At 38.6% G+C, this 25,808-nt stretch overlaps 4 protein-coding genes across 4 annotated transcripts; all 4 read right to left on the bottom strand.

Moving 5' to 3' along the window:
- On the bottom strand, positions 2,513–4,845 carry LOC109717690 (transcription initiation factor TFIID subunit 7). The gene is made up of 6 exons (XM_020243562.1): positions 4,765–4,845; positions 4,499–4,639; positions 3,906–4,039; positions 3,722–3,841; positions 3,572–3,635; positions 2,513–3,034 (listed from the first exon to the last, which is right to left on the bottom strand). The coding sequence occupies exons 2-6, from the start codon at positions 4,611–4,613 to the stop codon at positions 2,895–2,897; spliced, it is 573 nt and encodes a 190-aa protein (XP_020099151.1). The 5' UTR covers positions 4,614–4,639; positions 4,765–4,845; the 3' UTR covers positions 2,513–2,894.
- LOC109717553 (GTP-binding nuclear protein Ran-3-like) lies at positions 6,178–9,928 on the bottom strand. The gene is made up of 8 exons (XM_020243402.1): positions 9,717–9,928; positions 9,546–9,615; positions 8,906–8,962; positions 8,683–8,800; positions 7,602–7,691; positions 7,343–7,522; positions 7,175–7,252; positions 6,178–6,541 (listed from the first exon to the last, which is right to left on the bottom strand). The coding sequence occupies exons 1-8, from the start codon at positions 9,717–9,719 to the stop codon at positions 6,472–6,474; spliced, it is 666 nt and encodes a 221-aa protein (XP_020098991.1). The 5' UTR covers positions 9,720–9,928; the 3' UTR covers positions 6,178–6,471.
- LOC109717237 (subtilisin-like protease SBT1.7) lies at positions 14,106–16,500 on the bottom strand. The gene has a single exon (XM_020242910.1). It carries the CDS (start codon positions 16,497–16,499, stop codon positions 14,196–14,198), a length of 2,304 nt encoding a protein of 767 aa, XP_020098499.1. The 5' UTR covers position 16,500; the 3' UTR covers positions 14,106–14,195.
- LOC109717223 (subtilisin-like protease SBT4.10) lies at positions 21,620–24,147 on the bottom strand. The gene has a single exon (XM_020242894.1). It carries the CDS (start codon positions 24,140–24,142, stop codon positions 21,806–21,808), a length of 2,337 nt encoding a protein of 778 aa, XP_020098483.1. The 5' UTR covers positions 24,143–24,147; the 3' UTR covers positions 21,620–21,805.

Below are 25,808 nucleotides of genomic sequence, written 5' to 3'. Positions count from 1 at the left end.
GTAATATTGTGTTTCGCATATCACGATGTGTTTCGCATATCACGATGAGCGATGAATCGGTTACAATGTATTTTCTGCGATCCCATCGAAGAATAAAGAAACATATCCCTATATGTTTTTTTCTCAACTCCATTTTGTTTAATAACGTTTGATAGGCCTCAATACCAAACTAAGTCTTACTCGTCGCGCAAATTAAGCTGTATGGTCTAATCCAGTCCAATTGATCGGCATGAGTCTTAAATTAGATAAAATTAGACCAGAATTAAATTTGGTTTCTCTGATTGATCTAAGCTCTAACCCAAACCAGCTCAAGATTATTTGACCGATTGAGTGTAGTTCATCATATAGTTTCTGCTGTCATGTCCGGTTAAACTTAATCCAGCCCAATAACAGGCCAGTTTTCGCAAATCTTAATGCAGCAAAGCTGTCTCATAAAGGTTCTCTATGTTTGAATTTTTTTTTTTAAAAAAAAAACATGTCATGTTTGTAAAATGTATTAGATTAATCCCTTAAAATTTAATTTGTTAAAAGCTTTTTAGATTTCTTCGGTAAGAACATAGAATATAGCTTTATCCTTTTGAAGCCGCTATATAGCAATTTGTGATACAAGCGAATTTAAATAGTATTTAAATCAGTAACTTGTGTGTTACAAACATAAATAGAATTTGTTTGGCCTGGTCGTGCGGCTCGACGCCGCACCACACATTAGCAGAAAGCCGAAGTACCCAGCAGTGCTCTTCTTCTGCACTGCAAATTTTCTTTGCAGGCTGCTATAAATAGCTGGCAGCCCCAGCACCAAACAGCATACTGCACACCAAATTCGCAGCGTGCAAACACACGGCGGGACCGGAATCTAGATTGAACAAACCCGTAATGGGGCTAACTTGGCACTCTTAAGCACAAACCTGGAACTTCTGAGTCAAGCCGCAGTATGAGTTCAAAAATGCTTCAAATGTCCTGGAACAAGTCTCAATTACGAAGAGAGGGCGAGTAGTACAAAAACTTGGCCCCCACGCCCCTTGTTTCTTTCTCTGGCAGTAACATTGGTTTGTAGATCCCGAGTACTTTTCTCACAATTTCAGCTCCGAACACAGCATTTCTACCTATATTTGATTTATAGCGCTCGCAAATAGATATTGTCGAATGGAAAAAACCACAGCAAGCACAGAAGAAGCCTTGGAATCCAGATGCAGAGTTTGTTTCCAGCATGCTTGGAACAATTAAAGCTACCACCAAGTTGAAAAAGATCAGGTTCAGTGATTCTACGGCCAAAAAGACAAATTCTAATCAACAGGGCAGACCATAACATCCGCCGGTCATTTCAGAAGAAAACAAAAGAACTTACATGATGTGGTCATCCACTATTTGAAGGGCATGAAAAAAAAGAATCCTCGGGACGCAAATGTGCACTTAGGCATGTAAACAAAAACACTTGAAACACTAACCAGATTCAACGATGATGATCATCATCATCATCGTCGCCGTGTTCATCTGGCGGACCGCCTTTACTGATAACCTTCAGCTGCACTTGTATGGAATAATTATTAAGTTGGTATCATGGTCAAGCCAATCAAATTTCAAATATAATTTATTTTACAGAAGATACTAAGACTTCAGCTGATAGCAAATCACCACAAAATACTGTGAGCAAACAGGGCATTCATACGGTTTATCCTTTTCAAGCCAGAACCACACAACATCGTGATCCTCTGCAAATGAATCACACGTATATAATGAATCCAGAAAATAAAGTTGCCAATTTTGATAACAGAAACAGATAAAGGTCCAGGCGGAAGACGGGAAAGGGGAGTAGATGACCAATAATGCACGACTTACCACCTTCACCACCAGGGCAACCGACTATTCTCTTGTCATAGTAGGATGGAATGACGGCGGGTGCATCCTACAAACAAAGCCAAACAAAAGTGTGAAATGAGCTATCACATAGTTCAGCGGTCAGAGTTTCCACCAACATGTCAACACCTTCATACAAGCATGAGATATTTGTAAACACAAGTACAAATGATTTACCCATTCTTTCCCTTTCTGAGAGGAATAATTTGTTTAGTAGGCCCTGGGCCTTGGAACAACTACAAAGGGATATAAGAAAAGCAAAGCAAGCAAAAGAAGAAAAAAATGCAGCTGCATCATACCAGCAAGGCACTCAGGATTACCATATTTAGTACGATCGGGGAAACCTCAACACATTTTGAACTCCTAAGAAGAGGCTTCAATTTGCGCAAACCGAACACAAAAGAGTAATGATTTAAAGTAGGTTAATTCTCGGAGACAAGTATACACAATGTAACAAGTAGGAGAAACACAAATACCTTAAATCCATCCAATTTTATAAACTAGTTTGCATGAGTTCTCAAAGAACCAAACAAGCCTCGGTGTTGATTTAAGAGAGCACATCGGATCGTCGTATTGTTATGGTGGTATGCTCCACGATGAAGTTACTCAACAATGCAGAAACTCAAAAAACCAGAGACAAATAAAACTAGCACAGTAGTAAACACAATTCCACAATTTCAGGTTATTAGAAGAACTCCGCTGTAGTTATCTCTTCAAAAACAGTTAGACAAGGTATCACAAAGACGATAGCGACCGGAGTCATTACAGCAGCGAGTTTTTACATGGGTCTTAAAAACATAAAAATACTACATCTAAAGAAGCATTTATCAACCACTGGGCATGTAGATTTACACAAATACAGTGTTTTGCAATAGAATAAGCCTTCAAAGTGTTTTCTGAACCATTTAAGTCAACTGAAGACTCGATTGAGTGACAAGCTTCAATCAGGTTCCACTCATACACTTGGAAGCTGATCATATATAATTCTCGTAGGTAGCATCTCACTATAACTTGAGACTGGAGTAGTGACTAGTGACTCTCTAGTTTTCAGGTTCCATTGATTCATCAGAGTCGCTTCTTTCGGGTTCCCCAGCAGCTTCAGCTGGAGCATCAGGCTTTGACGCAGGTGTTGGAGCAGCTTTCCTCCGGTTGGCACCTTCCTCAGGCACCGTTCCGACATGTGTCCACCAGATGGTCAAGGAATTCTGATAAGGTGTACACTACGCTAATGAAAATTGAATGCAAATATCAACACCTAACCAAGAAATAAAACTCGAAACATGGATCCTGGCGTCTAAAAAAACAAAGAGAGAGAGAGAGAGAGAGAGAGAGAGAGAGAGAGGGGCGGGGGGGGGAAATCGATGCCAAACTGAAAATGATTACCCAATACAGGTTGGGCAACACATGCTTGACAAAGCCTAGAAAGCAAGAAGATGAAACAATAGATCCTAACCAAGACCAGCCTGAGGACATGGATGCTGAGGTAGTATATAATGAAGTAAAAGAAACTGAATTGACACTTAGCAAGTATCAAATTCAGTGGCCATGATTTCAAGTAATCGAGAAGTGTATACTGTAAAAAGAAGCACAAGAAGAAAAGCAGACAATTAGCATGACAGTTAAAAGCCTGTGCCGATCATATAAATCAACCAAAAATGAGCATAATTTCTATTGCAACAATGTAATGTATCTAGGAAGTGGCCAAATAAGAGGATATTCTCTACTGTTCCACCGGACATTATGTTGATAAGATCTCTCTCAACCCTCTGCACGAGCTCTGGCTGCAAGACAATGAAACATAATTAAATGACGTCATATACCAAGCATGTAAGATTAGAGAGAACAAAAGGATATGTTATTCAAATACATTCAGGTCGGGTTCTCGGCGGAACCGCCGCCGACGAGCGTCCCTCATCGGAGGGGTGAGGCCGTGCTTGTATTCGACTCCTTCGGGAGCAGGATCACCATCTTCTCTTACCATAATTACCTGTTTTAAACTGACCAGATTCAGTTCCGAACGTTCCACATCTGCAGATAGCTAAAACTTCTACCTGGCCAACGTCGGCCGTTTTGATTAGGACTGTATCATCGTATGTTTTATAGGACTCCACAATGGTAGGCAGATCCAAGAGAGAGGCAGGAAAACTTTCGTTTCCGATCATGAATGTGCCGTTTCTTCCATCCTCTACGATTTTCACAGGACGGTCAAATGAATAACAGACATAATTTGATAAACAAATTTAGAAGCAAAAGCAGCAAGCGGCTGCGACAGTAAAAGGTGGAAAATAGAGGGGAAGTGCTTGATTACCATGTTCAGTTTCATTACGACAAATAAAAATCTCAACAGGACTTCAGATTCTACGTCAATCCCTACACAGTGTTATTAGAAGGCGGAATTTTAAACTATTTCCATTAGTTAAGAGCTCGCATCTTCATCAGAGGACCAATCTCAGATTTAATATTAGATCTGAACGAAAACATCAGCAATGAAAAGTTGATAGCCAGAAAATGAAAACTCACTCACTCTGCGGCCACCGACCATGTACAGATCATGCTATTCAACAGAAAAATTTACTGAATCTTTTTCATTCACTCCGTTCAATACATGACATGAGAAGGTAAAGAAGCTCGGTTAGGTGTATACCTGAGAAGGATAAATCGAGCGAGCCATCTTCAGAGGACGAAGCATTCTCGTTGAGAAGGCGCTCAATTCGTTCGGCCACGGAGGGCGGAACCCGAAGTATGAACTGTTCCTCCATCGATCTCGACCGATGTATATTAAATTCTACACCCAACAATAATAATAAAGGAAAAGTAGAATCGCCATTTTATTTACTGATTTGTTTTTAAGACGAAGTGCCCTGATCGAAGAGAGAGAGAGAGAGAGAGAGAGAGAGAGAGAGGAGTTACCAGCGAAGGATCGACGACGACGACGACGACGACGACGACGACGACGACGACGACGCGGTGACGGAGACGAGCGCCGAGAGAGAGAGAGAGAGAGAGAGAGAGAGAGAGGATAAATAATAAGGTCCCAATAAGTAGGTGTAACACGGGCCGGCCCGGTTCTTCCCCGATTCGGGCCGTTATTAGGCCCATTGATCCCTCCCGTCGGCCCGCAAGATGAAGATTGTGGCTCACTAAATAAGTAATTTAAATTACTTATTTATTTTGAATAAAAAATTATATCTACTTTATAGAAAAATATATCTTACATCCTCTTCCTCTAAAAACCATTATTCCTTACTTTGTCACACCAACCTTTTATTTTTTTTATTCTTTTTTAACTAAAATTAATTGAATTTATGAATTTTATGATAAAGAGTGTAAGATTTACACTTCTTTTTTGGAGCTTATATGTCCGATTCTTTTTTATATTATATATATACATAAAAAAAAGATCGGTCTGTAGGCCGCCACGACACAGGCTAGTGTGGACTTATCTGGAGCAGGGGCCGTGCCCAGACATGATTTGGAAAAACAGAGTCCGGCACGGCATTGACCCGCGGCGTGTCGAGCCACGCCATGGTGTAATTCGGCCTAAATAATATAATATATGCCACGCACCCAATTACGTGGCTTTGAGATTTTTCTACAAAAAACTTGATAAACGGCAACGAAAGCACCTGATTAAATATTGCCATAACTTAATTTATTTAGCTTTCATTTGTATTTATTACAAGTTTCTATTTATTTAGCTTTCATTTATAGTTACTAATTAACGGAACCTGCGATTTTCATATGCAGCATCTTCTCTTACTTTTTTTTAAAAAAAAAATGAAAAATCTTTTTTTTCAACTTCTTCATCGCATGTAACAAAATACATCAGTCGATCCTTTCAGGAAACCAGATATCTAGTTGACGAGCTAATCAAACGAATAAAAACTAACAACAATATTTGCGATGTTCAGAGTTTAACTCAAGAAACGAAGTCCATGGCACACTTCCATTTACTTTCAAGATAGAAAATTGGTCCCCGCAATTGTATTTTTTTTAAAAAAAAATCCTTTTTTCTCCATTTTGGCAAGACCCCGAGTCACGGCTGTGGGCCGTTATTAGAGCCAGAGCAACGCAACATGCGTGTAAGGGACCTCCTACTGTATATATATTATTATCCATATATGAGCTTTAAAATTACTCTTACATAAAACCTGAAAAACGAAAAAAAAAAATTCAAGAGAAGCTGCTTGCTGAAAAACCAAAACGAAGAGGGAAGCAAAAAAACTTTTTAAAGTCAAAAAACTATTTTCTGGAAGCCATGGTAGAAAAAATAGTAAACCAGCGTTGGATTCGACAAAACCCAACCACAAAACTAGAATTAAGTAAAGAGCAAACCAGAAAACAACAATTTCCCAGAAATCAAACAAACAACTCTGCCAACTGAAGCACAGCACCAATTAAACAAATTCATGAAAAGGAATGTATACTGCTCCAATGAAATGAGCGAAAGATCATCTATAACACTTCTCCGCATAGTAGGAGTCCAACAAACTCACAGGCCGGCTACTAAAGTCTAACATTGTCCCAAAGACAAGATCTCCACCGAAACATACCCCGATTATATTACTCTGAGCAAACCTCACCACATTGCGACGAATGGAAAAAGGCGGACTTAAGTTAATCAATGAGATCATCGTCGTCGTCAGGAAGAGGCTGCGCGGCGGCGGCCGCAATTTCCGCTTCGTACCTGCAGAGAAGGGAAATTATTGGAAAAGAGTGAGAGATTGTGGGTCGGGAACATTTTTCTTCTACCTAACTAGATGATGTGCTTGGATCAGTAGACCAGCAATGATAAAATTTCAAAGCCAGCAATCACAACCAATAGCAAAACATTTTTCGATAGCCTTTCCACAGTAATAAAATCTAAGTGAATGGCCGGAAAAAAAAAAACAAGGATATTACATATATATCTAGCAAAATCAGCTATTTACAAATAGATACACTAATGCAGAATCTAAATTGTCACAACATAAATGCTTGAAAATGTAGTTTCCAATAAAAACCTGCCGTCCGGGAGTTGCTAAAACATGAGCAAATTGGTTTTGTATTGAACAAGTGTTTTCTTATAAGAGGGAATCCTTGAAAGTATTGAGAAAAAGTTTGCAAGCAATAAACCAATGGGTTGAAAAGCATGTAAGAAAATTCATTTTGCAGGTCTAGAAGTACACATGTATTGAACAAGTGTTTTCTTATAAGAGGGAATCCTTGAAAGTATTGAGGACAAGTTTGCAAGCAATAAACCAATGTGTTGAAAAGCATGTAAGAAAATTCATTTTGCTTTGCAGGTCTATAAGTACACATTTCTGTGTAGAACACTTACTGCTGCTGGGCAACCAAGTCGATATGCACCTCTGGAGGAGCAAGAGCAGGGGATTCGACAAAGTGAAGATTCGGATCCCTAACAATATCAACAAGAATTTAGTATCAAATGCAAATGCATAATCTTGTAATGATAAAACAAAGAAGAAAGTTGTAACTACTAGTTTACCCAGAAAGTTTCCTAGCAAGATACAAGAAGGGCTTCTCGAAGTTGTAATTGCTCTTTGCTGAAATCTCGTAGTATTGCAGGTTCTTCTTCCTGTGGAAGGTAACTTGCTTTGCTTTGACCTGCCTATTCTTCACATCAACTTTGTTACCACAAAGCACAATTGGGATGTTTTCGCAGACCCTGGCATCACGAACAGAGAAGCATTTAGGATTGTAGCTATAACAATATTGTTCAATCAGGTGCATGCACAGAAACAAACCTGCACAAATCACGGTGCCAAGTTGGAACATTTTTGTACGTCAATCTTGCAGTCACGTCGAACATTATTATAGCACACTGGCCGTGGATGCTGAAGAAAGGAATGCAAGACAGATCAGAATTAATGAGAATAAACTGCTATTATAAAAATAAAAAAGAAAGAAGAACAGCAACGAAGGCCCACATTTGGTTCTCACTATGCATAGAATTTCTGATAGCTCCAGTTCAAACAAGAAGTAACCATCATATAGTAGTAGATAAGCATTAGAGACAATAGAGACAATGCTGAACTAAAAACCACATGCCAAGTAATGCCATCAGAGGAGCCAAATAGCAGGCCCTGCCTTCATAAGCTTGCACATTAAATTCTCATTTTGAAAATTGATTTACATGTGTAATAGAGACTAGTTACGCATAACTGATGTGTGAAATACATTTTCTCATTTCATTGTGAAATTGGTCGATCCTATTATGTAACATCTCTAACTTAACACAGTATAAAGAAAGCATTAATATAAACAGACAATGTATATTTCATTATTATACATTAGTTTCTCAACAATAGATTGCTATAAATCATGCAATATAAAGAAAAAGACAATCTGAATATTTATATTCCTCCAGAAAAAAATTACACATATATTCTTGAATGATCTATTCTTAATGATTCTATAATTTAAGATTCAATAACCACATTCATATTTGTTCTTATTCAAGTGGATATACGATCAGTGATTTTATCACAAACCATTGAACTACTTAGATGGAGATTTCTACACCTCATAAACACTATATCTAAAGAACATGTAGTACACTACTAATCATATGTTTAAAACTCATTCAAACATTGTGAATATAGTGGCCATCTATCGGAATGTCGATGTTGGTTAAACGCTTCTAATTAAAAATTACTTTGCCACAACATCAAAATTACATTGTCCTCATTTTCATTCAGTGATCATCTCAAAGGGCCAAAAATATGAGAGTTCTTTCTTCTTTTATTTCCTTCTTTGCGCTTATGCGCTTACACTTCTTACTTATTTACCATTATAATCGGCAACAGTGCTTGTTCAATAACTTACTAGTATCCATCCCTAAGGCCACCAAACTTTTCCTGACCAGCTGTATCCCAGCAATAAAACCGGATCTTCCCACAATTGGTGAAGAAGTCCAATGGATGAACTTCAACACCAATGGTAGCTGCAATATAAACGGAAAAACAATGTTTGGTTCAAATATTCTTATAAAACGGAAAGGAAATGGAAAAACACGTCTCTTAATCCATATGATTCGTATGATACGTACGTTCGTACTTCTTCTCGAACTCTCCAGTGAGATGCCTCTTAACAAATGTGGTTTTACCTGCATATCAAAAACCAAAAAAGTTGCTCTTCTTGAATATGAAATTCCAAAAAGATATTTACACCATCTAGATCTAAATTATATAAAGGAAAGAAAATATCAATAATTTAAGAAGAACAAAACAATCTGAAATTTAAGAAGAACATAACAATCTGAAATAGATGTTAAGAAAATTTAGAAAAAGTACTAAATGGGATCATGAACATAGATAGATCGGTGAGAAAAATAATTAAAAATAAGATAAAATGGATCAAAGAGAAAAAAATTAGCCAAATAAACGATACGTAAAATTCAGTTGCGATAATTACCATCCAAATAACCAAAAATCGAAAATTAGTGTTTCGTTCTTCAGACAAAACAAGCAAAATAGTAGGCAACGGCCTCAAAGAACATTCAAAGATGCCCGAAACACAAAATCAACAAAAAAATCCTCAAAAAGAATTTTTTTTCCTTCACTTTTCTGATGAAAGGGACAAACCGAAGCTACAATACCGGAACATCAAGAGGAAAAATCCAAACCCTAACGCGGTAAATGAAGAAAAATTCCCAAAACAAAAAAAGAAGAAAAGGTAGAGATCGTCACCAGTTCCTCCATCGCCGACCAACACGAGCTTGAAGCTAGGGTAATCGACCGTTTGCTGATTCGGCAACGCCTACAAGAAAAAACGACGCGAGAAAAAAAAAATCGCATGAAAGATCAACAACCCCGAAAACCCTACCGTATATCCAAAACGAGATCGAGAGCGATGCTTACCATTATAAACACCAGTAGATCGCGAGAAGAAGAGGGAGGGGACAAAAGCAGGAGCAGGAGCAGGAGCGGTGGCGGTGGCGAGGAGAGGAACAAGAGAGAGAGAGAGAGAGAGAGAGAGAGAGAGAGAGAGATTTATTTGGAGACGGGGGGAGCGAAAACCCTAATATCTAAATAGGAGGTTTTCGATCTTTTTTTTTTTATTTTTGTTTCTTTAATTGTTTCGGGTTTTATATATGGGTCTAAATAGGAGGTTTCTTTTTCCATCTTTCTACTGTTAGCGTTGGACGAACGCGAGATTGTGACCCGTTGGATGAGATTGGCTACAGCCGTTGGATTGGAGCTCCGGAGTCCGCGTAATTGAGGACGTGCACACTGCACGCTGGGTCACGCATTCGCCTTAAATAATTATTTAATGCGCATTTTGAAACAGGTCCTAACTGATTATTTTAAAATTTTGATCTATGTTTTGTTGTCCTTTTTTTTTTATTTCTCGAGAGAGATGCACATTTTGAAACAGATCCTTATACTGATTATTTTTAAATTTGATCTATAGTTTAATTGTCTTTTTTTTTTTTTTTGAGAGAGAAAAAAATAAAATGCAAACGCAACGAATCCGAAGACGGCATAAGCCCTTCTCTTCTCGTCCTGTTTTTCTTGACAAAGTAAGAGCTAATTTAGAAAAAATTAATTTATACTATATTTTTTATTTAACTTACTGTTTTATTCAAAGTGGAATGGGACAAAAGCTGCTTTTTGACGAAAAAGTTCGAATCAAAGAAAGAAAAGGCGTCACCATCTTCCACTCCATTTAGGTATATGTCCAAATGTATATTTTTAAAAAATTTGGGCTCCACTTTTCGCTCCATCTAGGACATATTTGTTTCAACGTAAGTAGACTTAGAATGAAAGTGGATTTTGAGTTAAAGTGGAGTTTAGATAAAAATTAATTCACTTCCGTTATTTATTTCTAACTGTGGAAGTGCAGTTCTGCAAGTTCTATTATTTGTTTGGTAAGAAATAGATGACGTAGAAAGTATAGTTCTCTATCCCTGATATACTTACCTCCGAAATGATATTATTGTCTATTTTGTAACTTAGTAAATAATAAATTATAATAAATAAAAATTAATATAATTATATATGTATATAATTATATATATGTATAATTATAAAATAAAATTTTAAAAAATTATATTATTTGTTTGCATATAAATTATAATAATGCAACAAATAAAATTCTAAAGTTAAAAAACTATTAACATTTAACAAATTCATTTTTCATCATTTTCTAAATATACAAATTAGACAAAAAATATATTAAAATTTACCTAACCAAATTTGATCACATTGCCTAACCAAATTTAACAAGCTTCTTTATCTCTTTGCACTTCACCGGAATTGACTTCGCCCCGTGGGAGGGCGAAGTCAATTACCCTATTTTGGGTGAACTTGATTTTCGGCCGTACTAAAGTTACGGCAAAACAAACAACGGAAGTGATAGTTTACGGCGTAAACAACTTCCCCCCTCTCCACTTCCTTCTCACTTTCACCCAAACAAACACACCGTCAGAGCGGATTGGGACAGAAGCTTTATCACCCCAAATCTATTTGCATGATCATTATGTTTTCCATAAAAAAAACTTTACTTAAAAATGTGAAACAATTAGGCTTCAAACTTGTGATTTCGAACGCAAACTATTAATTTTTTTGTCACTTGCAGTAGGAACGGCTAGTAATCTATATTGAGAGATCTCTGTACTATCAAGATAGTTTTAATGATTCAACTTTCAAATTAACGATCGGCGCTCTGCTAGACTTGATCTATATTATTAAAAGCATTTGAAAACTAAATTTTATAATTTTTCGACATCATTCATTTATCAATCGAGTAGTCTAAAAACGAATGGCTAAAAATATAATTTTTATTAAAAAAAAAACTTGAATTTTAGATTAAAAATATTGATCTTACTCTAAAAAGTGAAAAAAAAAAAAAACTATAAAAATTTCATCATATTTAAATTGTTTTACTCCATTAAATTCATAAACGCATCACGTCGATCATTAAAATTATCAATTTTGAAATCTTTTGATCACTAGTCAAATGATATCAAAAAATTATAAAATTTAATTTTCAAATATTTTCAATAATGTAGATCAAATCTAACGAAACTGATTATCGATTTGAAAGTCGCATCATTGTAAACAACTTGATAGTGCGGAGGTATCCGTGTTATCGATGGTATATCATGCTACCTAGCTCATCTATATTTGCTTCTTAATTCTATGTTACAATTACTCGATGCTTGCTAATTGAACATTAATTGTTAGGTCTCTTTACTCTATTTCATATCGATAACAGTTAGGGCTTGTTTGGTTCATCCATTTTGGGTATGGAATGGGAATCGGTTTGATCAAATCCGGTTAATTTTGTTTGGTTCGTATGAATCGGTTTGGGATTCATATTCCGGACTGAAATGGGAATGACCCATTAGCCTTCAACTTGATTCCGGTCTTCTAACCCGGATTGAGATTTCATTCTGAAAGCCCACTAAATTCTCAAAGCCCATGTGACCATCTCACCCTTCTTCTCTTCACCCCTTTCTCATCAAAAAAAAAAAAAAAAACCTATCATCTCTCAAAATCCTATTCCTAACCCACATCAATAAAAGTTTTTAAAAATAAATTTGATATTTTTTTGAATAACTTATTAGAGAATAGTATTATATTTTTTATAAATTTTAAATAATATAAAGTTATATTTGAGAGTAAAATTAGTATTACAGTATCCTATAATTTTTTTAGTTTGTACGAACCAAACAATGAAATGTGAATAACTCATTCCAATTCCCAATCCACAAATAAACCAAACGTCTTGGGAGAGTAGGCCATTCCAATTACCATTCAAATTCATTCACATTCCATTATCCATTCCAATTCTACCCTTGAACCAAACAAGCCCTTAGTGTAATAAAATTTGACAAACTTACTGATTAAATTTACAATATTTTTCATTCAATAAATCAAGATATAACTCAAACCAAAACACATAAAAGTTGAGCAAATATTAATCAAACAAAGAATTAGAAGTTAAAGAACTTACTTTAAAATGGTGTATTGAAATGGATACATTTTTTAAAGGATTAATTACATGCACGTCACTGCAAACATGACGAATTATAGATACATTCCTGTAAAAATTAACTTTCATAAGTTATCCCTGCAAAAGTCCTAATGTATTCAGATATGTCCATACTGTTAGGGTCCATTAAAGAAATTTTTTTAACAACAGTTAAAATACTTAACCATACTTAATTAATAATGTGAATTAATAATTTTGTCATTTTTCTTCTTCCTCTTCCTCTTCCTCTCCTGTTCTTCTTCTTCCTCTTTTTCTCTATATCCTCCTTTTCCTCCTCCTTATTCTTCTTCTTCGTCATTGTCGTCGATGATCCAATGTCGTCATCGTTGTGGTGCCCACGTGGGCCGTCGTCCCGGGTGCCTCTGACGGCACCGTGCCTTTGCCTTTCGCCTCTTCCTCGTCCTCGTTGGCTACAACCCCGACAAGCTCCGCAAGATAGCCGTCGCTGTCGTCCGCTCCCACAGCCTGAAGAGAAAGAGGAAGAGGAAAAGGGCAAGGGCAAAATTATCATTTCACAACTCGACTGTTAAAAAATTAATAGCTCTCTAACAGATCCTAAACAGAAGGACATATCTAAATACATTAGAACTTTTGCAGATATAACTTATAAAAGTTGAGCTTTATAGGAATATCTCTGTAATTCATCTATATTTGCAGGAATGTGTATGTAATTAACCCTTTTAAATGGCATAAATAAATACCATGACGGCCAGACTATTATAATTATGACATATGGAATGGCCAAATATTGTATTGGCATCTCTGTTTAATAAATAATATATGAAATATTGTCATGCAATTTCTATCCGAAGGCCAATTATTTTCTTTTTTCACTAGCTCTCTCTTTTGTTCTTCTAATTAAGAACTAAAATAAATAAATTCTATGCATTCTTGGATGAGGGTTGTTGGATTGTGCAAACTTAGCATTTCTCCTCCAATATTGAATTGGCTACTAAATCTAACTAGAGTTTTTTAAGAAGCTCGCTTCCATTTAAAACAGTAGATTTATTATAAACATATACCTTAGAGATTAAATAAAAAAACTTAATGGAGACTTTGAAAAAATGATTAGTAAAGTATAATAAATTCAAAAGAATACCACAAAGCATAATATGGTGGAGTATAATTAAGCTTAGAATTATTGGTCTTTTTAGAAGTAATGGTACACCATGCTTGTGAGACACCATAAAAAATGTCTTGGATGCTGCAAAAGGGATTTGGGGGCCTACCACCCAACACAAAACTCTCTCTATAAAACAGATTATTATTATTTTTTTAGCACATAATCTTTGCGTGATCAAAATGTGAACAAGAAACAACACGAGATGTAAATAGAACACTCAGTACTGCACCAGAATGGGACTACCAACTTTATACTTGCCATCAGCTGATTTCCAATACAAGTACCCTTCTCTATGCTCCCCCCACCGCATTTTGCTCTTTGCTTTGAGCGTCACGTTGAAGCTCTTATTCTCCATAGCTGCAGCGAATTCAAGCGTTCCGGGATTCACCTCCACGCTCACTCCCTCCGGTTCGATCACCTCAGCCGCGTATGTCGATGCGGCATCCCCTACATTCGTCACGGTTCGGTATATGGTCTTCTCCGATCCCGACCCCATCTTGACCGAAATAGACGGATAGTTCAGATTCTCAGCGGTGATACGCCCGACGACGGAACAATGAACCTTCCGACGAGTAATCCCGCTGACCAGGTTGTCGTCGTTGTACCGTCCGCAGAGGTACCGGACGTAGTCGTGCGGCTGGATGTCGTAAACGAGGCCAGGATCATAGGCCGCCGAGGGATTGACCTGCCCGGCTCCCGTGGTGAGCAAGCTCGCCGGCTGCGTCACGTTCTCGTTCCGCTCGTCGATTATCGGGTTCCCGTCTTTGTCCTTTGTAAGCGCCGTCGTCATGATCGCCGACTTGATCATGGCCACCGACCAGTCCCGGTGGGCGCTCATGAGCAGCGCGGCGATCCCGGCCAGGTGTGGCGTGGCCATGGAGCATCCGCTACCGAAGTTGAATGCCCGGTCGTCAGAGCCGGTGGGACTTGGCCCGACCTGCTTGTGCCAGGCGGCGAGGATGTTGATGCCCGGCCCCAGAATGTCGGGCTTCAGGATGCCGCCGTTGTACTTGCTCGGTCCCGTTACCGACAACCCGGCGACCGCAGGGGCCGGTCGGTAGCCGAACTGCGTGCCTTGGAAAGCAATCTCCCCGGTGGCATCGTCGGTGTTCAGAGCGTAGTTCACAATCTCGACAGTGTCGAGGTTGCCCATCCAGACCGAAGGAAGTTCGAGTGATTCGGCGTACGTGGTCTGCCCGTTCCATTTTTGGCCGAGCAATATTACGCCGACTCCCCCAGCCTTTTTCACGATCTCCACTTTCTCGTGATTCTCGATCTCTCCGACGGCGCACAGCACGATCTTCCCTGTAACGTTCAAACCACTCAGCCCCTCTTTCATGCAGCCAAGCCTCGCAGGCGTGTTATCCACTTTCCCCGGGTAAACGAGCGGCACTGTTCCTGTCCCGTTTGAGATTTCTAAAGGATACGCAGACTCGCCGTAAAACTCCATACCGTTGCCGAGCCGCACGACCGCGCGCACCCTTCGGTCGGTCGTGCTGGCGCCGACAGTCAGGATCCATGGGGCGTCGTTCACCACCTCCTTCCGGACGTTCCCCATGGAGTTCCCCGCGCACGCGCTCGTGAAGATGCCCTTCTCCATCGCGACGAACGACGCCTTGGCGATGTTGCTCTCGTGCAGACGCTCCGGGTAGGAGTCGATGGAGAGGGACAGCACGTCGACTCCGTCAGCGATAGCCTGGTCCAGGCCGCTGGCTTGTGAGAAAGAAAAGCACTGGTTCGCGCCGCCGCAAATCTTGTATGTTGCGATGTGCGCCCGCGGGGCCATGCCCGCCGCGGTGCCCTCAGCGTGGCCACGCACCTCGGCACTTTGAACATAGTTCCCCGCAGCTATGCTAGAACAATGACTACCGTGCCCAGACTCATCCTCGGGTGATTTGTAGATCAGCTTCCGTGCACCGAGGAGCTTGTTACTGCACACCGTCGGCACAAAGGGGTCGCACTTGCTGGTGACAAACTCGCAGCAGCCGCGCCACTTCGCAGGGGGCGGCGGCATCTTGTCGTCGGCGAACGACACGTGGTTCCGGGAGATGCCGGTGTCGAGGACACCGATGATTACGCCCTCCCCTTTAGTCTTGTACCAGATGCCGTTGTATCCATTCAGGCCCAGGAACGTCGGGGTGTAAGTAGTCCCGAGCGGCGTAATCCGGTTTTCCTGGACGGAGACGACGCCGTCCACCACTTTGACGGCGGCGGCTTCCACGGGGGTCAGCCTCGCCGCGAAGCCGCTGAAGGCGTGGCGGAAGGAGCGGACGAGACGCGGGGCGCCGGAGTCGAGGGTGGAGTTGGGCAGGAAGGAGAGGTGGTATTGCTCGAGCTCTTCGGCGCCGAGGAGGTCGATGTCGCCGTCCGGGGGGACGACGGTGATGATGTAGAGATCGTCTCCCTCATCAGGATCAACAATGGAGAGGGGATTGCTCTCGATCATGCATGGTTGAAAACATGTTAGAAATAATGTAACGGAGACGAAGAAGGAGGGAAAGGGAAGTTTCTTCTTCGCCATAATTTTGGCGGAAGACACAGTTTGACGCAACCAACTAAGGAGGCAGTTTAAATAAATGTATATACAATAATGGTCAATTGCTTTGGATTCTACATTGAAGGATTTAAATGAGGATTACACTTCTAAAATGATTGTTTGTTACTTAGCTCGATCACTATTTATTATATCGTACAAACTTTTAAACGTAAAATATTAAAATAATAATATTTCGTTTTTTTAAAATAACTTTTCGTTTCAGAAGAGGTTTTTTTTAGACTCGATGGACATGTCTCGCCTAAATAAGAATTAAAATTGGAAATAGAACGCAATATCTCTCTATCTGTTTCTTTTTTATTATTCTGATGGAGTTTAAAAATAAATATAATAAAACTAAACTTAAAATTTAAAATATTAAATTCATTTTAAATTGTCAAATTAAAGTCTAAAAATTTAAAATCAAGTTGTGTAAATGCGCTCAATCAAAGTCAGCCGATTATATATGTTCTTTTTTTGGCATAAGTTTTTGATAGATTCCGCTTAAAAATATATATAAAACATCTGTCAAATGGTGCTCAATCATTTTCTCTCCTTTACAGGTAGCATTTTTTTCATAATACTCCTTAGACCCGACCAAAATCGTAGGTTTATTAATAATTAAAAATATTAATAACAACTCATTGGTCACTGCGAAAAGAAGGTTATCAACGTGTAAAAGATCACAAAATATAATATAATAAAGTATAATTAAGTAAGCCAATTGTATTAGCTGTGGTCCGTTAATTCTAGAATTTTCTCTCTTTTCTTTTTTAAAGGGGGAGAGGTAAAGGTATTATGTTAGTCGCTTCGTTTATTTTTTTAAAAATTAAATTTAGTTGAAAATATAAAACAATTAGAATTTAACATTTGGACCTCAAATACTAACCATTGTCTTTAAATCCTATACTATTTATGCTAGTGACGGTCAATGTCCACCTAGAATTAATTATTTTTTTTATTTTTTATTTTTTTGAGAGAAAGATAGCATGCTACCCGCTTCATTTATTTCATTTAGAAATAAACTTAGCGGGAAATGTGAATCAACTAGGATTCAAACTTGGGTCTCGGATACCAAACATCAAATCCTTCACCAGTTGCTCTAGAATGGTCGGTACCTAGAATTAATTAGTGATTGTTCAGAAGTGATGGTTTTTCATGCTTCCGAGACACCATAAAAGAAATTGTATTGGATGCTGCAAAAGGAGGGTACATCGTTTGCACTTGTAATCTCACAAATAATTGGATCATGCTCAATAAAGCGAAGTTAGACAAACTAAAAATCAGTGAGTAGGCCAAGATCTTTAACAAGCATATCCTAATGCCAATAATCACTCGATAAACTATAGCCATGGGACAAAAGGATTGTGATCCAAGAAATTGAAGAACCTAACAAAACTAGTTACATACTGAAAGTGCTCGTGTCCTCTGTAGAAACAAGGATCTTAGATTGCTCTATCCATGCTCTCCATCAAACTGAAACAAAGGAGCACATTTGATTAGTAATCCTGCTATTTAATTTGATCTTTATAGTTTGAATCTATTTCACTGTAACAATGGAATTTTTTTTTTTTTTGATTAAACAGGGATGAACCCTATTTTACAGAGGGAGGATCAGAAGAGAACAAGGTGCATCCTAGCACTTGCAACCAATGAAAGGTCCCATGAGCATCCCCTTAGGATCCAAGACAGAAACCAAACAGCAAACAAAGCAGCGAACAAAATACAAGGTAACACAGACACAAACAAAATAAGCACCTAACAGCCAAAAGAGCAAAAAGCCGACTTCCAACATGAGACTGTTTCAAAAATGCATCTACCCAGGACGTCGCTTCGGACCTGCAGATTATCGAATAATCTTCTATTCCTTTCTTTCCAGAGCTCCCAATAAGTCGCTGCAATAGCAAGGTCGATGTCAATTAGATTTTGTCCAGTAGCCAACCGCCTTAGTCGAAACCATCGTTTTGCGATACTGTCAGACAAAGGCTGTCTCCAAGGTTGAGTGAATACAGTAACAATGGAAAATTGGACCGACATGTCACTAGTTTCTCTCTCTTCTCTCTCTTTTCCCACCTACCCACTTCTTTCTTGCTTCTTATCTCTACCACTTTTTGCCTGCTTTTTGGAAGTCTTAGCTGATTTCATTTTGTGCGCTTAGTTCATATCACTTAATGAATGAAGCAAATAGCTTGCTATTTTTTTCTCAAAAAAAAAAAAAAATTTTAAGTCTGTTCGTCATTATGATTTTATTTTTCAATTTTGATTCAAACTACAAAATAAATGTGCTGCTCTAAAGTCGGAGTATCTATATTTGGCCAAACTGAAGCAAAACAAAACGAGCAAAACCAAGTAGTAGTAGTCAAGTTTTATTTTGTTGGATTCAATTTTTCCCTGTTGTTGTGGTGCAGTAATTTTTTTCCTTCTCTATGTTGCTAGCTTGATGAGATTGACGAGAGCGTCTGAGTGATTGCGGATCGATGTGCCCGCTGCAACTGACCCTGTCACGTATTCGCCTTAAATTGGGAAATGAAAAATATATGATTCGAATTTTGAATTGGAATTAATCTAATGTTGTCAAAACTACTTTTGATATTGTCTGAATAAACATTAGAATATTTAATTATGATTTAAATATTGTTTATTCTGACGATATTAAAGAATAATTTTGACAATATCAATTTTCTTTTGAAATAGATTATCAGACTTTTTTTGTATTGATTGACTATTTTTTATTTCAATTTATATGTTTTAGTTAATTCACTTTAATATCTATTGCTACATTAATTATCGTTGGGATCTTTACTTTCTTTAGATTAAGAGTACTTGAAATCATGAAATTTAATAGAATTAAGAATAATCTTTTAAATAATTTAAACTTAATGAGCCAAAAAACTAACCCATGATCAAATTAAAGCAAATATTATGTAAAATAATATATCAAAAGTTTGATAATTTATTTCAAAAATGAACTATTGAAGTGAATATATTTTCTCATTAATGAATAAAAATAAGTTTAAGGTTACATTTTCACTTAAAGTGGGCAAAATATATAGCACCCTGACTTGCTCCATATCAATGATATCATGGCTAACACGTACGGAACTTGTAAATACTATTTTGGAGTCTCGGGGCATTATCTTTTTTTTTTTGAGAAATAGATAGCGAGCTATCTGCTTCATTTATTAAATAAAATGAACTAGGCATAAAAAGTGGAAGCAACTTCGGCCTCCGAAAACAGGTAAAAAAAATAGCTAGAAGAAGTGAAAAAAAAAAGATAGGGGAGGAGGGAGGAAGTAGAAAAAAGGAGAAAAGTAAGGTACAGGAAGCTAAAGACAGGTCATTGTAGCTCGTTCTAAGCCATCATTAATAGATTAACACGTGCTAGAGATCGGGTAGCGTCGGAGGGTGCTGCCCGGAAAATGAAATTGTTTCGGGCCAATATCTTTTTTTTTTTTGAAAAAGAGTAATACTTCAATACACCATCTAAATCTTATGTAAATCTTGACCATTTATTTTTTTACATAGATGGTTGAGATGTAATATGATTCTAGAGACGACTTACTATTTAGGCATAGGTACCATTCACCAGGTACCTATTTAAAGGGTATTTTGGTCATAGAAAAATATTTTCGCCTACAAAACCGGTTCAATCTAACTAAAAAATACTATAACCTTCTCAAATACCTACAACAATAGTTGGAATTCAAATTACAACTAAATTATAAATTTAAATGCAAAGCAACATAACAAACTTAATTATAAATCAAATTCACTTTTTAAATATAAAACACAAATTTTAAAAAAAACTTTCAGTTCAAATTCAAAATTGTAATTTAAATCAAAAATTAAAATTTGGTTTTCAGATTAAAAGTACAATGTAGNTTGTAATTTAAATCAAAAATTAAAATTTGGTTTTCAGATTAAAAGTACAATGTAGGTTCAAAATTTAAAAGTTTAATATAAATTTTGAAATTAAAACTTTACATTACAATACCAACTTCAAAACTTAAATTTAAATTCAATATTTTTTTGAGTTTGATACTTAACAAATTGGGTATTATCTAATTTGGTAAGTAACAAAACTAATTAAAAGATGCTGACAATTTTAGTATATGCTACTAATTTTTTTCCAATATTGTCATATTAACTAATTCAAATTGACAACCTATTCAATAGGTTATTTTATGTAAAATCCAACTATACCCTTTACTAATTAAGAGTTTAATTTTAATACCTATGGTGTATTGAAGCATTGCTCTTTGAAAAATAGGTAGCGAGCTACCTGCTTCATTCATTAAGTAAAATGAATTAGGCATACAAAATGAAAGCAGCTTCGACCTCCGAAAATAGGTAAAAAAAAATAGCAAGAAGAAGTGAAAAAAGGAAGATAGGGGAAGAGGGAGGAAGTAGAAAAAAGGAGAAAAGTAAGGTGCATGAAGCTAAAGACAGGCCATTGTAGCTCGTTCCAAACTTTCGTTAATAGATTAACATATGCTAGAGATCGGGTAATCTCGGGCCAATATCAAATACTTGCAAAGAGGATGATGTAGTTTCATTGTTTCACAAATAAAAATATTAATAAAATAAATTACTATTGTTAAATGTACCTTTTAGGACGTATTTAGCTTATAATTGGAATGAAAATAAAAATAAAATTTGAGTGCCTTAAAATGAAAAATAATAAAAAAAAATTTTAAATTATTTGATTTATTATTGGAATGAAAATTATAATGAGTAATTGAAATACAAAAAAAAAATTGAGAAATGATTTTAATAGAGAAGAGGAGAGTGATAAGGGGAGAGGAGGTAGAGATGTTTGAGAGGTAAGGCTTAAGTGATTTATTTTTGAATGGATCAATTTAGAATTTGAAGTCGAATTAAGTTGTAAATGGATTGGAACATTTCCATTTTAGGCTAGAATGAGAATCAAAATTCGATTTGTCTAAAGTAAACAATATTTTATTGTAATCAGTGAATCGCAATCTGGTTCGAAAGTCTAAATTAGATGAAACCAAACAAGTCCATAGATTACTTTTATTAAATTAATTCTTAAAAGAAAATACAATATTGAAGCTAACTATAAAACATCTAAATTGTAGGGAGATACATGATAGGTGATGAAACTTCCTACAAGGTATTCGGTGCAGTACAACTTCGTAACCATATTATCATCTTAATTTTTCAACTTCGTAACCATATTATCATCTTTTTTTTTTTTTATTAAGAACTTTCTGCGTGATCAACTGATCAAAGTGTGAAAAAGAAACAACACGAGATGTACTCACAATATTTACTTAGAACTGCACCAAAATGGGACTCCCAACTCTATACTTGCCATCAGTTGATTTCCAATACAAGTACCCTTCTCTGCGCCCCCCACCCCGCAGTTTGCTCTTTGCTTTGAGCGTCACGTTGAAGCTCTTCTTCTCCATAACTGCTGCGAATTCAAGCGTTCCAGGGTTTACTTCCACGCTCACTCCTTCCGGTTCGATCACCTCCGGCGTGTACGTCGACGCGGCATCCCCTACATTCGTCGCGGTTCGGCTTATGTTCTTCTCCGACCCCAATGACAACTTGACCGAAATAGACGGATAGTTCAGATCCTCAGCTGCAATCCCCCCGATGACAGAACAACTGACCTTCCGACGAGCAATCCCACTGACCGTCAAATCGTTGTTCCTGTACAGTCCGCAGAGGTACCGGACGTAGTCATCTGGCTGGATGTCGTAAACGAGGCCCGGATCGTAGGCCGCCGAGGGATTGACCTGCCCGGCTCCCGTGGTGAGCAAGCTCGCGGGCCGCGTCATATCCTCGCTCCGCTCGTCCATTATTGGGCTCCCGTCTTTGTCCTTTGTAAGCGCCGTCGTCATGATCGCCGACTTGATCATGGCCACCGACCAGTCCCGGTGGGCGCTCATGAGCAGCGCGGCAATCCCCGCCAGGTGCGGCGTAGCCATTGAGCATCCGCTGCCGAAGTTGAACGCCTGGTCATCGGAGCCGGTGGGACTTGGCCCGACCTGCTTGTGCCAGGCGGCAAGGATGTTGATGCCCGGCCCCAGAATGTCAGGCTTCAGGATGCCGCCGTTGTACTTGCTCGGGCCCGTCGCCGACAATCCGGCTACGGCAGGGGCCGGTCGGTAGCCGAACTGCGTGCCTTTGAAAGCAATCTCCCCTGTGGGATCGTCGGTGTTCAGAGCGTAGTTCACAATCGCGACGGCGTCGAGGTTGCCCATCCAAACGGAAGGAAGTTCGAGTGATTCGGCGTACGTGGTCTGCCCGTTCCATTGCTGGCCGAGCAATATTATGCCCACTCCCCCGGCCTTCTTCACGATCTCCGCCTTCTCGCGCTCCTCCGTCTCTCCGACGCCGCACACCACGATCTTCCCTGTAACGTCTAAGCCATCCAGCCCGCCTTTCTTACAGCCCAGCCTCGCAGGCGTGCTATCCACTTTCCCCGGGTAAACGAGCGGCACTGTTCCTGTCCCGTTTGACATTTCTAAAGGATACGCAGACTCGCCGTAAAACTCCATCCCGTTGCCGAGCCGCACGACCGCGCGCTCCCTTCGGTCGGTCGTGCTGGCGCCGACAGTCAAGATCCAGGGGGCGTCATTCACCACCTCCTTCCGGACGTTCCCCATGGCGTTCCCCGCGCACGCGCTCGTGAAGATGCCCTTCTCCATCGCGACGAACGACGCCTTGGCGATGTTGCTCTTGTACAGCGGCTCCTGGTAGGAGTCGATGGAGAGGGACAGCACGTCAACGCCGTCGGCAATAGCCAGGTCCAGGCCCCGGGCTTCTGAGAAGGCCGAGCACTGGACCGTGCTACTGCCGCACATCTTGTAGGAAGCAATGTGCGCCCGCGGGGCCATGCCGGCCGCGGTGCCCTCCGCGTGGCCGCGCGCCTCGGCGTTCTGAACAAAGTTCCCTGCGGCTGTGCTTGCGCAATGACTTCCGTGCCCCGCTTCGTCCTTGGGGGAATTGTAGCTCAGCTTCCGTGCGCCGATGAGCTTGTTGTTGCACACCGTCGGCAGAAAGGGGTCGCACTTGCTGTTTACAAACTCGCAGCAGCCGCGCCACTTCGCAGGGGCCGGCGGCATGCCGTCGTCCTTGAAGGACACGTGGTTCTCGGAGATGCCGCTGTCGAGGATGCCGATGATTACGCCCTCCCCTTTGGTCTTGTACCAGAGGCCGTTGTAGCCGTTCAGGCCCAGGAACGTCGGGGTGTAAGTGGTCCCGAGCCGCGTAATCCCGTTTTCTTTGACATCGACGACGCCAGCCACGGCTTTCACGGCGGCGGCTTCTGCAGGAGTCAGTCTCGCCACAAATCCGCTGAAAGCGTGGCGGAAGGAGTGGACGAGGCGCGGGGCGCCGGAGTCGAGGGTGGAGTTGGGCAGGAAGGAGAGGTGGTATTGCTCGAGCTCTTCGGCGCCAAGTAGGTCGATGTCGCCGTCCGGGGGAACGACGGTGATGATATAGAATTGGGTGTCGCTCAGATCATCTCCGTCGTCAGGATCAACAATGGGGAGAGGATTGCTCTCACACTTGCATGGTTTAAGACATGTAAGAAACAATGTAATGGAGACGAAGAAGAAGAAGAAGAAAGGGGAGGGAGAATACTTCTTCTTCGCCATAATTTTAGCGAACGATGAGTTTGGGGGACGTAAGGGAATGTTAAGTAAATATATAGGTGTGGAGAGAATGGGACTTTATTGCTTTGGATTCTCATCAGTGTATTGAACCTCATGTAATTGAAGATGAGTACTTCTTAAATGATTATTTGTAACTTAGTTAAATGATCAGTAGCTAATTGAAGTTGGGTACGTACTCCTACAATGATTGTTTAAAATAATTGAATACTTTATATGATATCAAAATAGAGATTTTTACTAGAGTTGATGATTCAACTAATTGACTCTTTACTCTTTTATAATATTTTGATTCTAAATACGACTAAGAAAAATTAATAAAAAGCTAAGCTGAAATATTTTTAGACGTATAAGTGTTCCGAGAGAAAGATATCAAAATACTTACTTCGCTTTATTTTTTATAAAAATTCTCAGAGAAACAATGTAATCTTCAGAAAACATTAGCTCCAACATTTCATCTATTCTAAAAGAAATTTTAAGCTACATGGGTGACACGTTCTAACATTGTAGCTAGTATTTTGTTAACTCTCTTTTGCCGCCCCTTTTTCTGATCCTCCTTTTTCTCGCTCTTTCTTTTTTCTATTATTTGGGTTTTTATTTTTAGATCTTGAGGCCCTATATGCCTCACTTATGTAACTAAATTTATTCTCTTTAATTAATGAAGTGGATAACATATTATATTTTTCTCAAAAAAAATAATTTGTCTAATTATGAAGTCATCCCAAATACACTTAATATTTACTGGTGAAAAGATTGTTAATTTTAGGGAAAACTTCAAAAACCCCTCCTGTACTTTCATAGTTTCTTACTTTGCCCCCCTGTGGTTTAAAATATATCAATTTGCCCCCTCTGTGGTTTCGTTTTTATCTTTTCAGTAACTTTTTCGTTAATATTTCATTAAATTATATACAAAAAAACTTCAGATACCCATCTAGATTTATCAAATATTCGCTTTAGTACCCTTTAATTTTAATTTTATCATTGATTTAAGAAAAAAATAATGAAATTGACAAGAAAAAAATAAAAAAGAAACCACAGGGGGCAAATTGATACATTTTAAACTATAAGGGGGCAAAATGAGAAACTACGAAACCACAGGGGGGTTTTTGAAGTTTTTCCTTAATTTTAAAATCATTTGAATAGAAACAAATTAATATTAAAAGGTTTAAATTTTGATTTCTAGTATATTCATATATATCATAAACCCTGTACAATGGTATCGGTAATCAATTCAAAAACTTCATTACGACATATTTAGCATTTAATTGTCATAAAAATATTAGTCCGACACTTAAATGTGAAATATAAGTTATTACAAGTACTGTTTTGTAGTAGCTTTAGCCATCTATTTGAGTGGTGGTTCTTCATATTTTGTGTGAGAGATGCCATTAAAAAAATGTGTTTTCCTTTTCCTGTTGAAAAGGCCACAAAGAATGTATTGGATCCTGAAAAAAGATTACATTATTTGCACTTGTGATCTAACATATATATATATATAATTGAATCGAGCTTAATAAGGCAAAGTTAAGCACCCCAAACCCGCCACCTACAAAGGAGTTAAAAAAAAAAAAAGAAAAAAAAAACCTAACGCAAACAATAATACTTAGAACGAAGATATTTGTAAATGCACAACTTAGTTAAACTATATCAC

Source organism: Ananas comosus, linkage group 11 (genome assembly GCF_001540865.1).
Source record: "Ananas comosus cultivar F153 linkage group 11, ASM154086v1, whole genome shotgun sequence".
NCBI classification, from domain to species: domain Eukaryota; kingdom Viridiplantae; phylum Streptophyta; class Magnoliopsida; order Poales; family Bromeliaceae; genus Ananas; species Ananas comosus.
The sequence above is the reverse complement of the archived record's forward strand: the minus strand, read 5'-3'. Positions and strand labels throughout refer to the sequence as shown.

What these genes read in the sequence shown, in the direction of transcription:
- LOC109717237 (XM_020242910.1), bottom strand. Translation starts at nt 16,499, where the DNA reads ATGGCGAAGAAGAAACTTCCCTTTCCCTCCTTCTTCGTCTCCGTTACA.
- LOC109717690 (XM_020243562.1), bottom strand. Translation starts at nt 4,613, where the DNA reads ATGGAGGAACAGTTCATACTTCGGGTTCCGCCCTCCGTGGCCGAACGA. An exon ending in GCTCGATTTATCCTTCTCAG is followed by an intron (nt 4,040 to 4,498) that starts GTATACACCTAA and finishes TGAAAATCGTAG; the next exon opens with AGGATGGAAGAAACGGCACA. An exon ending in GCCGAGAACCCGACCTGAAT is followed by an intron (nt 3,636 to 3,721) that starts GTATTTGAATAA and finishes ATTGTCTTGCAG; the next exon opens with CCAGAGCTCGTGCAGAGGGT.
- LOC109717223 (XM_020242894.1), bottom strand. Translation starts at nt 24,142, where the DNA reads ATGGCGAAGAAGAAGTATTCTCCCTCCCCTTTCTTCTTCTTCTTCTTC.
- LOC109717553 (XM_020243402.1), bottom strand. An exon ending in GGCCTTAGGGATGGATACTA is followed by an intron (nt 7,692 to 8,682) that starts GTAAGTTATTGA and finishes TCCTTTCTTCAG; the next exon opens with CATCCACGGCCAGTGTGCTA. An exon ending in CTTGCTAGGAAACTTTCTGG is followed by an intron (nt 7,253 to 7,342) that starts GTAAACTAGTAG and finishes TGATATTGTTAG; the next exon opens with GGATCCGAATCTTCACTTTG.